This window comes from Pipistrellus kuhlii, unplaced genomic scaffold, assembly GCF_014108245.1.
Source record: "Pipistrellus kuhlii isolate mPipKuh1 unplaced genomic scaffold, mPipKuh1.p scaffold_m20_p_22, whole genome shotgun sequence".
Lineage (NCBI taxonomy): Eukaryota > Metazoa > Chordata > Mammalia > Chiroptera > Vespertilionidae > Pipistrellus > Pipistrellus kuhlii.
Window position 1 is genome coordinate 3,464,210 of NW_023425521.1, and position 13,093 is coordinate 3,477,302.

Below are 13,093 nucleotides of genomic sequence, written 5' to 3' on the forward strand. Positions count from 1 at the left end.
GTTCTGGAGGGTTCCGTCCCCTGTCCCCGGGGCTTGGGGAGGGGGTGGGGCCCAGGCATGCCTGTTTACATCTGTGGACACACGGCGGCGGGGGTGGCACATGCCTCCAGCAGGCAGACCACGGCGGTCAGGCGGGTAGGTGGTGGTGTGGTCAGAATCCTTCCTGCCCTCCAGGCGGCTAGAAACCCATCCAGCGGCCGGTTTCTTCTGATACCGCATCTGCCCAACCAACCCCTTCCTCTCTGAGACACCCACCCGCCCGCACTTCCTCTTCCCACCACCCCCTCCAGGGGCTTGAGGGAGTGGGTGGTCCCTCGTTGTCCTGTCCGTGCCAGCTCAGGCCCCAACACCCAGCGGCCCCCAGGCCGGTCCCCGTCTGTGAAGCTCCCCCTCCCCCATCCATGGCCCCCGTGCGTCCCCTGTGGAGCTGCCCAGTGGCTGCTCTGGGCCTAGGAGTCAGACTCATCAGTAATCAGAGCTGAGTGAGGCATCCCTGGCCACATACAAATCTCTCCATTCTTCCCCTCTCCCCCCCATACACACACACACACACACACACACACACACACACACACCCCGGGCCTCAGCCGCCCGCCTCATGCAGCACTTCCGCCGCCCTGACAGGAAATGGGCTGGAGGCTCAGCCTCCCCCCATCTCAAGGCAACTTCTTGTTTCCCTGTCGCCCTGTGCCAGCCCGGGGTTGTGCCCCGGGGCTCCTCCCCCAACGCTTCCCAGGGCTCCATCCCGGCAGCTCAGAGGGGACAGGATGGTGGACGTGATTGCCAAACTGGCGCGGAGGCAGAGCCGGGCCCTCCGGGTGCAGGTAGGGGAGGTTGGCATCGGGGCTGAGCTCGGCCTCCGATCGGGAGGCGAGGGGCCCGGCCCTCTCAGGACCTGGGAGAGCTGGGGTTCCGAGCAGGGAGTCTCAGGGGGCTGGGAATCCTCCCTTCTTTCCTCTTTCCTTCTCCGAGGCCTTGCCCGTCCGAGAGGGGCTGGGAGGTGGCGATCGGCGGGGGGAAGAGAGGCAGGCCCGCTCCCTGCTTGTGGGTGGGAAGTGAAGACCAGAGGAGCTGGGGGCTGGGAGCTCTGACTGGTGAGAACGGGGCCCTCTCAGCTCGCCTGAGGTGGGAGGACACTTCCCCTTTCCCGCTAGGTGTCCCCGTGTCTCTGGGGTGACTGGGGCCCCTGAGAGCCTTGGTGCCCTAGACAGGCTGCATCTGGTCTTGTCTGGGCCTCTAGGGGGTAGGGGTGGGGGTGGGGGTGGCAGGCCCGGCTCTAACCCTGGCGAGCTCCCCTGGAAGGCCAGGGGGCATGGAGGGACTGGCCCCCAGGAGCTGGCCTGATCCAGGCTGAGGCTCTGCCAGGAAAGGAGAGTACCCCCGTCTTAGCCCTGGGGGCTCAGTAGAGTTCTAGAGCAGTGGTCGGCAAACTCATTCGTCAACAGAGCCAAACATCAACAGCACAACGATTGAAATTTCTTTCGAGAACCACATTTTCTAAACTTAAACTTCTAGCGCCACTTCTTCAACATAGACTCGCCCAGGCCGTGGTGTTTTGTGGGAGAGACACCCTCAAGGGGCCAGAGAGCCGCATGTGGCTCGCGAGCCGCAGTTTGCCGACCACGGTTCTAGAGTTTGAAGGGGCCTCAGGGCTGCTGCAGTCCAGCTTCCTCACAGGAATGCCACATCTCTACAGGGGCGGGGGGCAGAGGGGGGGCTGCTTGCTCACTCCAGTGAAGGCCCCTCACGGCCTCCTGGGGCAGCCCCCATCCAGAGAAGGTGCCCCCTTCAAAGGGACACTGTCTTGCCCTCGTTTAACCTCCGATCTGCAGCGTGGAGCCCCACAGTGTGAGTCTGCATCTTCTCTTCCTCATGACAGCCCGGTCATGCTGGAGGCCCACACTGGTGCCGCCCAGGCCTCCTCTGTACCTGCTGGGAGTGTTCCTGGTACAAGATCCCCATCCGCTCAGCCCGCCCGAGGCTCCCCGTGGACTCGGAGCCAAGGCCAGCAGCCCGGCCAGGCGGAGATCCCTGCCCCAAAGAGCCTGGCTGCTTCCTTGGCGGGTCCACTGCCCATGCGTCTCTAAGGTGACCAGACGTCCCGCTTTTTAACAATTTGTCCGGCGTCCCGCGGCGTTTTAAAACAGTCTGGTCACCTTATTCCAGCCCCCGTCGGGGGGTTAGCTGGGGTGCACAGCAGGTGTGTCTGGCAGTTCATCTTCCGCTGCTGCCTCTGTCCTGTCATCCCAAGGAGTCTCCTGTTCCTTTGCTTGGACCGTGGTTTTCAGGGAGTCCTCGCTCAGGGCTCACCCCGCTCTCTCCCGCAGTGTCAGGTGTGTGCTTGTTGCCGGAGCCTGGTATGGACACGGCCTGTGTGCTCACGTAGGAAGTGCTCTGGGTGGATCCTGGTGCCGGGGTGACCGTGTCAGTGACAGCCCGAGTCTTGCTTTTAAGAAGCTCACGACAGACTGATTCATATGCCTTTCCGCATAACGATGATTGCTCGTCTCATGTTTGATTCTTATAAGTATATTCCCAGTAGGACATGATCTCACTCACCTTGGGGAAGTGGTGAACAACATAGACGGAAGAACAAGAACAGACCCAGAGATCAGGAGCCAGGGGTCAGACTGTTGGACCTCAGAGGGAGGGTGGGGATAAAAGGGAGAGATCAACCAAAGGACTTGTGTGCACACATATGAGCCTAACCAGTGGTCGAGGACAATAGGGGGGTGGGGGAATGAGTAGGGGGGGAGTAGGGGATTGGAATGGGAGATTGAGGACAAGTATGTGATACCTTAATCAATAAAGAAATTAAAAAAAAATACAAAAGAAAGAAACTCATGCCTTTAGGGGCAGAGAAGGGAGGTCGACGGGTGGACCACAAACCGACCACCAAGGCAGCGTGCACCAGGCCCCCACAGAGCAGGGTGACGGCAGGTCAGGCTTTTCTCCGGACAGAGAAAGCCTCGCCAGTGAGGCCTGTGAGCGGAGCTCGGTGGAGGAGCCTGAGGTGGGCGGGCAGGGAAAGAGCAGGGAGTTCCAGGCGGAGGGCATGGCTGGAGCACAGGTACGGAGGTAGGAGAGTGCCTCTGTGTTTGGGGCCGGTGTGGCTGCAATACAAGATGCCACAAAGGGCTGTTGTGAGTGGAGAGAAAAGAGAAGTGGGGTGGAGGGTGGTCTCACCACGTAGGAGCTGGTGGGGGAGGGCAAGGAGGGATGGACTGCTGCACCCCACTCTCCCTGCCCCCTCCACGCCCGGGACCTGCCACCCTGAGTGCAGCCACCTCACCCCCTTCTTTGGCAGTGGTTTTGTCCTTCTGTTAGCAGGCGTCATCACTGACATGCTGTGCCTTTTATATCGCCTGCTTCCCCCGAGTGCAGGCTGCAGGGCAGGGGCTTGTGTCCACTGCTTCACTGCTGCATTCCTAGTGCCGAAAGCCACGCCTGGTGCAGGGTAGGAAGCTCTGTTGGACAGATGAGTATTTGGGTAGGCACCTGAGGCTGAGGGAGAGGCCACCATGAGCAGGGCATGCTTCCCCTCTTGAGGAGTTTACAGCTTAGTGAAGGTCTCACAGCAACAGAGAAACTTCTATGACTTAAAAAAAAAAAGGGGGGGGGGTTAGCCTGGAGGATGTGGCTCAGTGGTTGAGCATCGACCCATGAGCCAGGAGGTCACAGTTCAATTCCCAGTCAGGGCACACGCCCGAATTGCAGGCTCAATCCCCAGTTGGGGGCGTGCAGGAGGCAGCCAAGAAATGATTCTCTCTTATCATTGATGTTCCTCTCTCTCTCTCTCTCTCTCTCTCTTCATCTCTAAAATAAAAAATACATATTAAGAAATAAATTTTAAGTGTATTGGCCCTGGCCAGGTGGCTCAGTTGATTGGAGCGTCATCGCTGGTTTGACCAGTAAATGGTTCTCACTCATATCATGTTTCTCTCCCCCCACCCCCTTCCTCTTTCTAAACATATCCTTGGGTGAGGATTAGAAGCGTAAAGAAAAAAAAAGTAAACAAAACAAATCCAACCCCTGTAATTACACCTCTGTTTCTAAAAGCACAATATTGGAATTGTGCTAAGTTTTTCATCTTGAAATCTTTCCCTGGTAGCATTTTGTGTTCTTAGAAAACAGTATTCATCTCCGATGCTATTCTGCTGCCTGGGTTTCAGAGAGTCGCTATCTACCCCTCCGATGGGCTGAGAGTGCCAGGCCGTGGTGGGCACAGGGGAACTCCTGGGAAAGGCCTTGAACCTGACACCTGAGCTGAGTCCTAAGGGACTGGGAGTCAGCCGGGTGAAAAGGGTGCGGAGGGGCTGGGCCGGCTGTGCGTGAGCTGAGGCCTGTGGGAGGCACAGCAGAGAGGGTGGGGGCGGTGCTTCAGGAGCTTAAAGTTCAAGCTCAGGAGCAAGGAGTGGCAGGAAATAAGGTGCTGGCAGGTGACGGGCTGCCTCTGGTGGCCTGTGAAAGGCTTAGACTTTGCCCTGCCAGGCTTGTCTTCCGTGTGACTGAATCCTCTAGTCAGTGGTCGGCAAACTGCGGCTCTCGAGCCACATGCGGCTTGCGAGCTGCAGTTTGCGCTGCTCTGTTGACGATTGAGTTTGCCGATCACTGCCTTAGGGAAAAACACTTAAACATTTTAATAATGTACTAATGTCTTTAACCTGAAGTCAAAACTTCTGGGTAAGGGTAATGCCTTACGCTAGGGGTGTCGAACTCAATCAGAGAAGGGGCCAAAATCTAAAATCCAGCCTAAATCGCGGGCCGAATGGTTTACTGAACAGTCATAAACTGTCATTGTGATGGAAACGCAGCGGAGTGCAGTGATGACAGCGCGGTGCGGGCCACATTGCGAGGCCTGGCGGGACGGATTTGGCCCGCGGGCCTTGTGTTTGACACATGTGCCTTACGCAGTGGTCGGCAAACTTACTAGTCAACCGAGCGGCAAACCTCGGCTCCCAAGACGAAGTTTGCCAATCACGGCTCTAGCCCACCTCACTTTCCTTTGGGGGTGGGAGGGATTCGCCTTTCTCTGCCCCTCCTCTTCCTTTTCTTTTGTTTGTTGTTAATCCTCACCCGAGGACATTTTTCCATTGGTTTTTAGGGAGAGTGGGAGGGGGAAGACTGAAGTATTGATGTGAAAGTAACACATGGATTGGTTGCCTCCTACATGAGCCCTGACCAGGGCCTGTGCCAGGGCGGAGCCTGCAACTGAGGTACACGCCCTTGACTGGAATCGAACCCAACATCCTTTGGCAGACAGGCTGATGCTCTATCCACTGAGCCAAACGGGCTAGGGCAGTCCCTTTTCCCCTCCCATCTGGCTGTCCTCTGTGCTTTCCGTATCTGGAGTGGAGACAGAGGCCTACAAACCTCACAGCCAGGGGATTCTAGTCCCAAATCCAGAGGCAGAACTGGTTCCGGCCCGGAGGAAGGGCGGGATGTAGGATGTCGAATGGTCCCGTGGGACCTGAAAGGGACAGGGAAGGGGCGGGTCCCAGGCCACTCCTCTGTTCCTGCCCAACCTTTGGTTCTCCTCTGTGAGGGCACAGCTGGGAGAATTCGGTTATCAATATTTCATTAATAAATAATTCATGGCATCGCCCCACCTTAGCTGGGGCACTTCCTACGTCACAGAGCACTTTCAAGAGCGTTTCCTCATTCTCTCTTCGCTGCCATTTCCAGAGCGGCACGGCAGATATTCCACAGCCGGGGACACTGAGGCAGGGAGGGGCCCGGGGGGCAAGTGTGGCCGCCGCTGACCCGTCCCCTCCTCCTCGCGCAGGTGGACGAGGCCCCGGAGCCCGTGGACGAGGCCCCGGAGCCCGTGTACGCGAACATCGAGAGGCCGCCGCCGCCGGCCCCTGCCCCCGCGGCCGCCGCGGCCCGCCGGCCCGGCCAGGTGTGGGAGACGCACACGGACGCCGACACCGGGCGGCCCTACTACTACAACCCGGACACCGGCGTCACCACCTGGGAGCCGCCCTGCGAGGCCGCGGAGGGCGCCGCCAGCCCCGCCAACTCGCTGTCCTCCGTGGGCAGCCACGAGAGCCTGGAGACCGAGTGGGGCCAGTACTGGGATGAGGAGAGCCGCAGGGTGTTCTTCTACAACCCGGTGACGGGCGACACGGTGTGGGAGGAGGAGTCCGAGGAGCCCGGGGACCACGAGGACGAGGACGCGCTGAGGATGCAGCCAGGCCTGAGCCCCGGCGGCCCCAAGGACCAGCGGGTGAGGGCGGGGCCTGGGCGGGTGGGCGGGGCCGGCCTCTGACCCCTCCTCCTCCCCACAATCCTGGGAACGGGTGAGGGGCGGGGCCTGGGCTGGGTGGGCGGGGCTGGCTCCCAGGCCTCTGACCCCCTCCTCCTCCCCACAATCCTGGGAACTTGGGTGAGGGGCGGGGCCTGAGCTGGGTGGGCGGGGCTGGCTCCCAGGCCTCTGATCGCTCCTCCTCCCTACACCCCTGAGAATTTGGGATGAGGGGCAGGCCTGGCCAATGGTGGGTGGGCTGGCCCTGAGGGGCCTCTGACCCAGTCTTTTCCTCCCTGCAGCCTCCCACCCCTGAGACGGACTACCCTGAGGTACTGACCAGTTACCCCGAGAAGGACTACTGCTCTTCGAGCTCCCTCAGCGAGCCCGGCCCCGCCTCTCCTTTTGTCATGCCTCCCGGCTGGTCATGCCACGTGGACCCGGAAGGGCAGACACTCTGCACCAACCAGTTTACCCAAGAGCAGGTAGGGTGACAGGTGGGCCCAGGAGCCTCGGGACACGCCTCCAGCCTTTCCTCGCTAGTAACTCCCTTAACACTGAACTTCAGCTCCTGCTCTGGCTCCGCGCCAGCCTGGGATACTGTCACCTGCACCTGTCCCTCCAGACTCCTTGGGCCTGAGTTGGGCTCTGGTTCGAGGAAACCTTTTCTCTCTTGAGGCTACTGGCAGCCCTGACCCTCCCTCTCCCCTTCACAGTGGGTGAAGCTGGAGGACCACGGGAAGCCCTACTTCTACAACCCCAAAGACGACTCTGTTCGGTGGGATCTGCCCCAGGTAACCGACTGGGGAGGGAGAGTCCGAAGGAGAGAGGGAGGGTTTGTATATGTCAGCGTCTTTCTCCCTCCCCAGATCCCAATTCCTGCCCCTCGGAGCATCCTCAAGCCCAGCCCAGACAGTGAGACCCCAGCCGAGGCCAGCCCTCCGGAGGAGAAGGTAAGGGAAGGGGCATGTAGGCCCTGGAAGGACCCCACAGAAGAAATAAGGGAGTTCTGGAGGTCTGGGGCCTGGAATGGGGCCAGGCATGTCTCTCCCATAAGCCCCAGCACTAGCCTGGGCTGGATGAGCCTAGATCTGGGTCCTCCCAGCCCAGAAGTGGGTGAGGTTGGGAGCTGGGAGGAAGTCTCTATTGCTGCTGCTGCTGCTGCTGCTGCTGTGAGAGCAGCAAAGAGGGCTCAGGAGAGGTCCAGGCCCAGCCTGTGGAGCATTGCTGGCCGAGAGGGAGGCTAGCCTGGGCCCACCAAGGCTCCCATCCCTAACGGCCTCCTCCTTCCCCTCCTTTCTCTAAGGTCAAGACCCTGGACAAGGCGGGCGTGCTCCATCGCACCAAGACAGTGGACAAGGGAAAGCGGGTCCGGTGAGAGCCCTCTGCCCACGCTCACTGAGCACGTCCCCTGGGCCAGGCCTGAGAGTCCTCGTAGCAACTTTACCAGAGGCCCTGTGAGGACACGAGGCACGGAGAGACAAAGGGAGCCCACCTCTCACAGTTGGGTGTCCCCAAGCTGTGATCTTTTAAAAAATATATATTTTTATTGATTTCAGAGAGGAGGGGGGAGGGAGGGAAGAAGGGAGAGAAGAGAGAATCATTGATCACAGCCTCCTGCATGCCCCCCACTGGGGATCGAGCATGTGCCCTGCCAAGGAGTCGAACCATGGCCTCCTGGTTCCGAGGTTGACGCTCTGGCCGGGCCCCAAGCTGTGTTCTTAAGCTCTGTGTCCTGCTCGCGGGGGTGGGAAGGAGCCTCAGCCCAGGGCCAAGTCCAAGCTCTGCCCCCCCCGCTTCCCCATCCCCCCAGGAAGAAGCACTGGGGTACCTCCTGGACCGTTCTGGAGGGCGGCATCCTGACGTTCTACAAGGACTCGAAGACCTCAGCTGCAGTTGGCCTGGTGAGGCCCGGGCCGCCTGACTCCTGGGGGCCTTTCCCTGACGTGTCTTGTCCAAGGCCAGTTCTGAGACAGCGGAACGTACATGTCCTATGAGCTAGGTCTTTGGCAAAGACAACGGCAGATTTACCCCGGGACAAGCACCTGCGGCCGCTGGGCATGGGGAGCTGTCCTCGGGGCCGGCCGCTCCAGCCTCCTGGGCAGGCAGCTGGGGACGAGGTGCCCTGTTTGCAGGGATGGGGGCTGCACACTTCTCTCCTTTCCTCTCCCGGGAGGGCAGGCAGCAGAGGACCCAGCAGCCCTCAGGTTCTGTGGTTAAGAAGTTCCAGGATCCCTGGGTTCCAGAAGCCCTTGGCCCCCTCCTCCCAGAGCTGTGGCCCCATCCCGTCACTGGAGCCGAGGCGGCCCGGCGAGCTGGAGGCTGGGCCGGTGGCAGGCCTGTCCACGCTGAAGGCTCTCTCCTTCCCGCTCCCACAGAGGCAGCAGCCTTCTAAGCTCTCTGTCCCCGAGTACACGGTGGAGCTGGACGGGGCCTCTCTTGCCTGGGCCCCCAAAGACAAATCCAGCAGGAAGAACGTGCTGGAGGTGAGTCGCGGGGGTGCAGAGAAAGAAAGGGGGCTTGCTGATGGCTCGGGACACAAACTAGGCAAGTCCCAAGTAGGAGGATCTGGGGGGAGTTGGGTCTGGAATTCTCAGAGCTCAAAGCTCCAGTTGCCCCCACCTGAGGGGTCCATCCGCAGTACTTCTGGCATCATGGACTCGGCGGTGTCCTCTCCAGGAGCTGGGCTCCCCAGTCCTTGGCCTTGGACGGTGATGAGAAGTAGGCGGGGTCTCTGGGGGACAAAACTCTGTCACGACTTGTGTCTCTGCAGCTGCGGAGCCACGACGGCTCAGAGTACCTGATCCAGCACGACTCGGAGGCCATCATCAGCACCTGGCACAAGGCCATCGCCCAGGCCATCCAGGAGCTGGTAGGCAGAGCCTGGGGCCTCCAGGACCGTAGGGAGGGGGTGGCCAGACATTAGGCAGGGCGCTGCGCCCACTGTGGGTGGGGTCCTCTGCTCAGACACTGGGAGCTCCATGGTCCCAGTGGGTAGTGCCCGCCCCCCCCAAGAGGGCTGCTGAGGAACCAGCCTCTGAGGCTGGCCCTGCAGGAGGATTCTTCAGTGTGGGGTGGAGGCACATCCCAGAAGACTGTCCCATCTTAAGTGGCACAGAACGAAAAGAACATCCGAGAAATAGCCTCAGGCTGGAATGGAGATCATTTATTTTTTTTATTGATTTCAGAGAGGAAGGGGGAGGGAGGAAGGGAGGGAAGGAGGGGGAGAGAGAGAGAGAGAGAGAGAGAGAGAGAGAGAGAGAGAGAGAGAGATGAATGAGAGAGAGATCAGAGAGAGAGAGAGAGAGAGAGAGAGAGAGAGAGAGGGAGAGAGAGGGAGGGAGAGAGAGATATCAATGATGAGAGAGAATCATTGATTGGCTGCCTCCTGCATGCTCCCCACTGGGGATTGAGGCTGAAACCCAGGCATATGCCCTTGACCGGAACCGAATCTGGGACCTTTCAGTGTACACGCCGTCGCTCTATCCACTGAGTCAAGTCGGCTAGGGCAAAATTTTTAAGGGTTGAATTAAAGAGTCTACCATTTTTTAGATTCAAAATATCAGTTGCATAAGTAGAGATGGGAGAGTCCCGTCATGTGTCGTGTGTCGTGTGTCTCCCCCCGCCCCCCTCCCCCCCGCCCAGCGCCCCCCTCCTCCCTGTCCCCCACAGCGATTCACCTGGAAAGAACCCGGGGCTTTCTGAAGTTCCTTAGGACTCGACACTGGGTGCGGCATTTGGCTGTATTACTAGAGGCAGGAATCCAGATCCAGGGAGGTGATTCTGGTGTGGCTGTTGGCTCAGGCCCCAGCTAGAACGGGGAGCCACACACGGAGGAAATCCTGACCTAGTGGAGCGTACAGAGTTGCTGAGAAAAACATGGAAAGCGGGGCGGGGCGGCAGGAGCTGGGACATGGTATAGGGCAGAACAGGAGGACTGCCTCCCAGCACCAAACGAGCTTCATGCAGCTCAGGAAGGGGAATGTTCTGAGCTTCCAGGTGGAGATGAGGGGAACTATCCTGGTGAAGGGAAGGGTGAATTCTGTGGGGTCGGGGGTCTGCCTCTGAAGCTGTTCTGTGCGGTTGTAGCCTGCAGCCCTGCCCCCGGAGGAGGTGAGCGAGAACAGCAGCGTGGACTGCGGGTCCAGAGAGCGCCTGGGAAGCTGGTGGGAGGAGGAGGCGCGGCCTGGAGCAGGTGTGCGCGGGGATGGAGGGGTGGAGGGGGTGGAGGGAATGGAGGGGTGGAGGGTGGGGTGAGGTGAAGAGAATCTTTTGGAGCGGGTGGTGACCCGGATGGGCCCTGCTGGGCCACCCGGGCGCCACCGACTGACCCGCCCTTGCATTGCCTGCAGCAGCCGCGCCTGTCCTGAGCCCCGGGGTCCCGGAGAGCGACCTGAGCAGGGTCCGGCAGAAGCTCCGCAAGTTCCTGCTCAAGCGGCCCACGCTGCAGACGCTGCGGGAGAAGGGCTACATCAAAGGTACCGGGGCCCCGGAGGGCGGGCGGAGGCCCCGGAGGGCGGGGGCGCGGGGGCGGCGGCGCTGACCGGCCTGTCCCCCAGACCAGGTGTTCGGCTGCGCGCTGGCCGCGCTGTGCGAGCGCGAGCGGAGCCCGGTGCCGCGCTTCGTGCAGCAGTGCATCCGCGCCGTGGAGGCCCGCGGTACGTGCGGGGCCTGCGGGGGCCGGGGAGGAGGGGGCGGGGGCCGGGCGGGGGGCGGGGCGGGCCGGGGTGGAGGGCGCGTGCAGGGCGCCTGGCCACCTCCAACAGGACCCCATGCGGGAGGCCCGTGGGTGGGCGCAGGGTGGAGAGAACCGGACCCGGAGCTCCTTGGACGGAACCAGAACCGCAGCAGGGGCTTTAGTACCGCCCCGCAAACCCCGGGCTCCGCGCCGCCTCTCCCTTCTCCTCCCCCAGGGCTGGACATCGACGGGCTGTACCGCATCAGCGGGAACCTGGCCACCATCCAGAAGCTGCGCTACAAGGTGGACCACGGTGAGGCACCCGCAGCCCCGCCCCGAGCCCGGAGGGAGGCCGGGCACGGAGGGGCGCTCACCTCCTCCTCCTCCTCCTCCTCCCTCCCGGCCGCAGACGAGCGCCTGGACCTGGACGACGGGCGCTGGGAGGACGTGCACGTGATCACCGGCGCCCTGAAGCTCTTCTTCCGCGAGCTGCCCGAGCCCCTCTTCCCCTTCTCGCACTTCCCCAAGTTCATCGCGGCCATCAGTGAGTGCGGCGGGGGGTGGGGGCGGCTGGTCTGCCTGGGCAGGACCCCCACAGGCCGGGAGGGGGTTCGATCACTCCGGCCCCCTCGCCGAGCCCGCCCTGCCCTTCCCGCCGCCAGAGCTGCAGGACCCGGCCCAGCGCAGCCGCCTGGTGCGCAGCCTGGTGCACACGCTGCCCGCGCCCAACCACGACACCATGCGGCTGCTCTTCCAGCACCTGTGCCGGTGGGTGAGCGGGCCCGCGCGGGCGGGGGGGGGTGGGGCGGGGGGCGGGGACCCCCGTAAGGTGACCAGATCGCCCCGCTTTTGGCGGGACAGTCTCGATTTTCAATCATTTTTCCCACGTCCCGCGGCGTTTTAAAAAAGTCCCGATTTTCCCCCAAACCATCAGGGCTTTTTAAAAACGCCGCGGGACGTGGGAAAATGGTTAAAAATCGGGACTGTCGCTGAACCCGGATTGGCTGGCTCAGTGGCTAGAGCGCCGGCCTGCGGACTGAAAGGTCCCAGGTTCGATTCCAGGTCATAGAACATGTACCTTGGTTGCGGGCACATCCCCAGTAGGGGGGCGTGCAAGACGCAGCTGATCGATGTTTCTCTCTATCCCTCTCTCTTCCTCTCTATAAAAAAATTAATAAAATATATTTTAAAAAATAAAATAAAACAAGGTCATTAAAAAAAAGAAGAAGAAGAAGAAGTCCCGATTTTTGGAAAGATTGGAAAGATTCTTTCCAAAAATCAGGACTTTTTTAAAACGCCACGGGACGTGGGAAAAATTGTTAAAAATCAGGACTGCCCCGCCAAAAGCGGTGCGATCTGGTCACCTTCGCAACACCCTCCCGTCTCTGGGCCCTGATCCCCCTTCTCCCATCCCCCCCGCCGCAGGGTGATCGAGTTCGGCGAGCAGAACCGCATGTCCGTGCAGAGCGTGGCCATCGTGTTCGGGCCCACGCTGCTGCGGCCGGAGACGGAGGAGGCCAGCATGCCCATGACCATGGTGTTCCAGAACCAGGTGGTGGAGCTCATCCTGCAGCAGTGCGCGGACATCTTCCCGCCGCACTGACCTCCCGCCGCCGAGGACCTGCCCCGGAGCGGCCACGCGCGTCCTGCCACGTGGCGGCTGGACTGGACCTCAGACCCTCCGCTTCCCCCGGCCCGCGGGCCGCTGGGCATTCGGCGCCCCTCCGCTCGGAGGGTCTGGCGACCCCTGGAGGGTAACTCACAGAATGTGATCTCCCCCTCGCCTGTCCTGGTTTGGGGTTCGTTGGGTTCTGTGCTTGATTGCAGCGCCACCTACTGTGTGTGCGCCGGCGTGCACATGAGAAGGTAGTGTGGGGGAGGGGGGGGCGGTGGTGAGGGTTGTTTTCTGGGGTGGCCCCGGGCCCTTGTGTGGAGAAAGGGGCTTCCTGGCTGCTTCAGGCTTGAGGCCTCAACAGAGACCCTGTGGGCTGGCACATGCCCATCAGAAACCACGTCCCTGCTGCCCGGGCGGGCCTGGCCCAGGCGGGCCTCCAGCGTGGGCAGCCGGGCCTGCCTTCCCTCAGGCGCAGGAAGGAGCTCTGCCCAGCCTCCCCCTGGCTGGCTGTGGACAGTTCTCACCTGCTTTCTTGTCTGCGGGTCCGGGGTTC

General features: G+C 61.2%; 1 protein-coding gene across 7 annotated transcripts in view; it reads left to right on the forward strand.

The window, feature by feature from the left end:
* The window catches only part of ARHGAP27 (Rho GTPase activating protein 27), a 31,473-nt gene extending 18,827 nt beyond the window's left edge, over window positions 1–12,646 (forward strand). For 2 of the 7 annotated variants that reach the window (XM_045586169.1, XM_036451064.2), the window contains 15 exons: window positions 5,786–6,229; window positions 6,550–6,732; window positions 6,964–7,041; window positions 7,117–7,200; window positions 7,554–7,621; window positions 8,061–8,151; window positions 8,602–8,733; window positions 9,021–9,119; window positions 10,337–10,442; window positions 10,600–10,725; window positions 10,807–10,905; window positions 11,161–11,238; window positions 11,335–11,469; window positions 11,588–11,693; window positions 12,351–12,646. In XM_045586169.1, the coding sequence (XP_045442125.1) occupies window positions 5,786–6,229; window positions 6,550–6,732; window positions 6,964–7,041; window positions 7,117–7,200; window positions 7,554–7,621; window positions 8,061–8,151; window positions 8,602–8,733; window positions 9,021–9,119; window positions 10,337–10,442; window positions 10,600–10,725; window positions 10,807–10,905; window positions 11,161–11,238; window positions 11,335–11,469; window positions 11,588–11,693; window positions 12,351–12,528 (2,007 nt within the window). In that variant the 3' untranslated portion in view covers window positions 12,529–12,646. Of the gene's footprint in view, window positions 1–694; window positions 825–5,785; window positions 6,230–6,549; window positions 6,733–6,963; window positions 7,042–7,116; window positions 7,201–7,553; window positions 7,622–8,060; window positions 8,152–8,601; window positions 8,734–9,020; window positions 9,120–10,336; window positions 10,443–10,599; window positions 10,726–10,806; window positions 10,906–11,160; window positions 11,239–11,334; window positions 11,470–11,587; window positions 11,694–12,350 lie in introns of those variants that run through there. The other 5 variants (XM_045586170.1, XM_045586171.1, XM_036451058.2 and 2 more) reach the window with 5 other exon arrangements.
* Window positions 12,647–13,093: the final 447 nt, after the last annotated feature.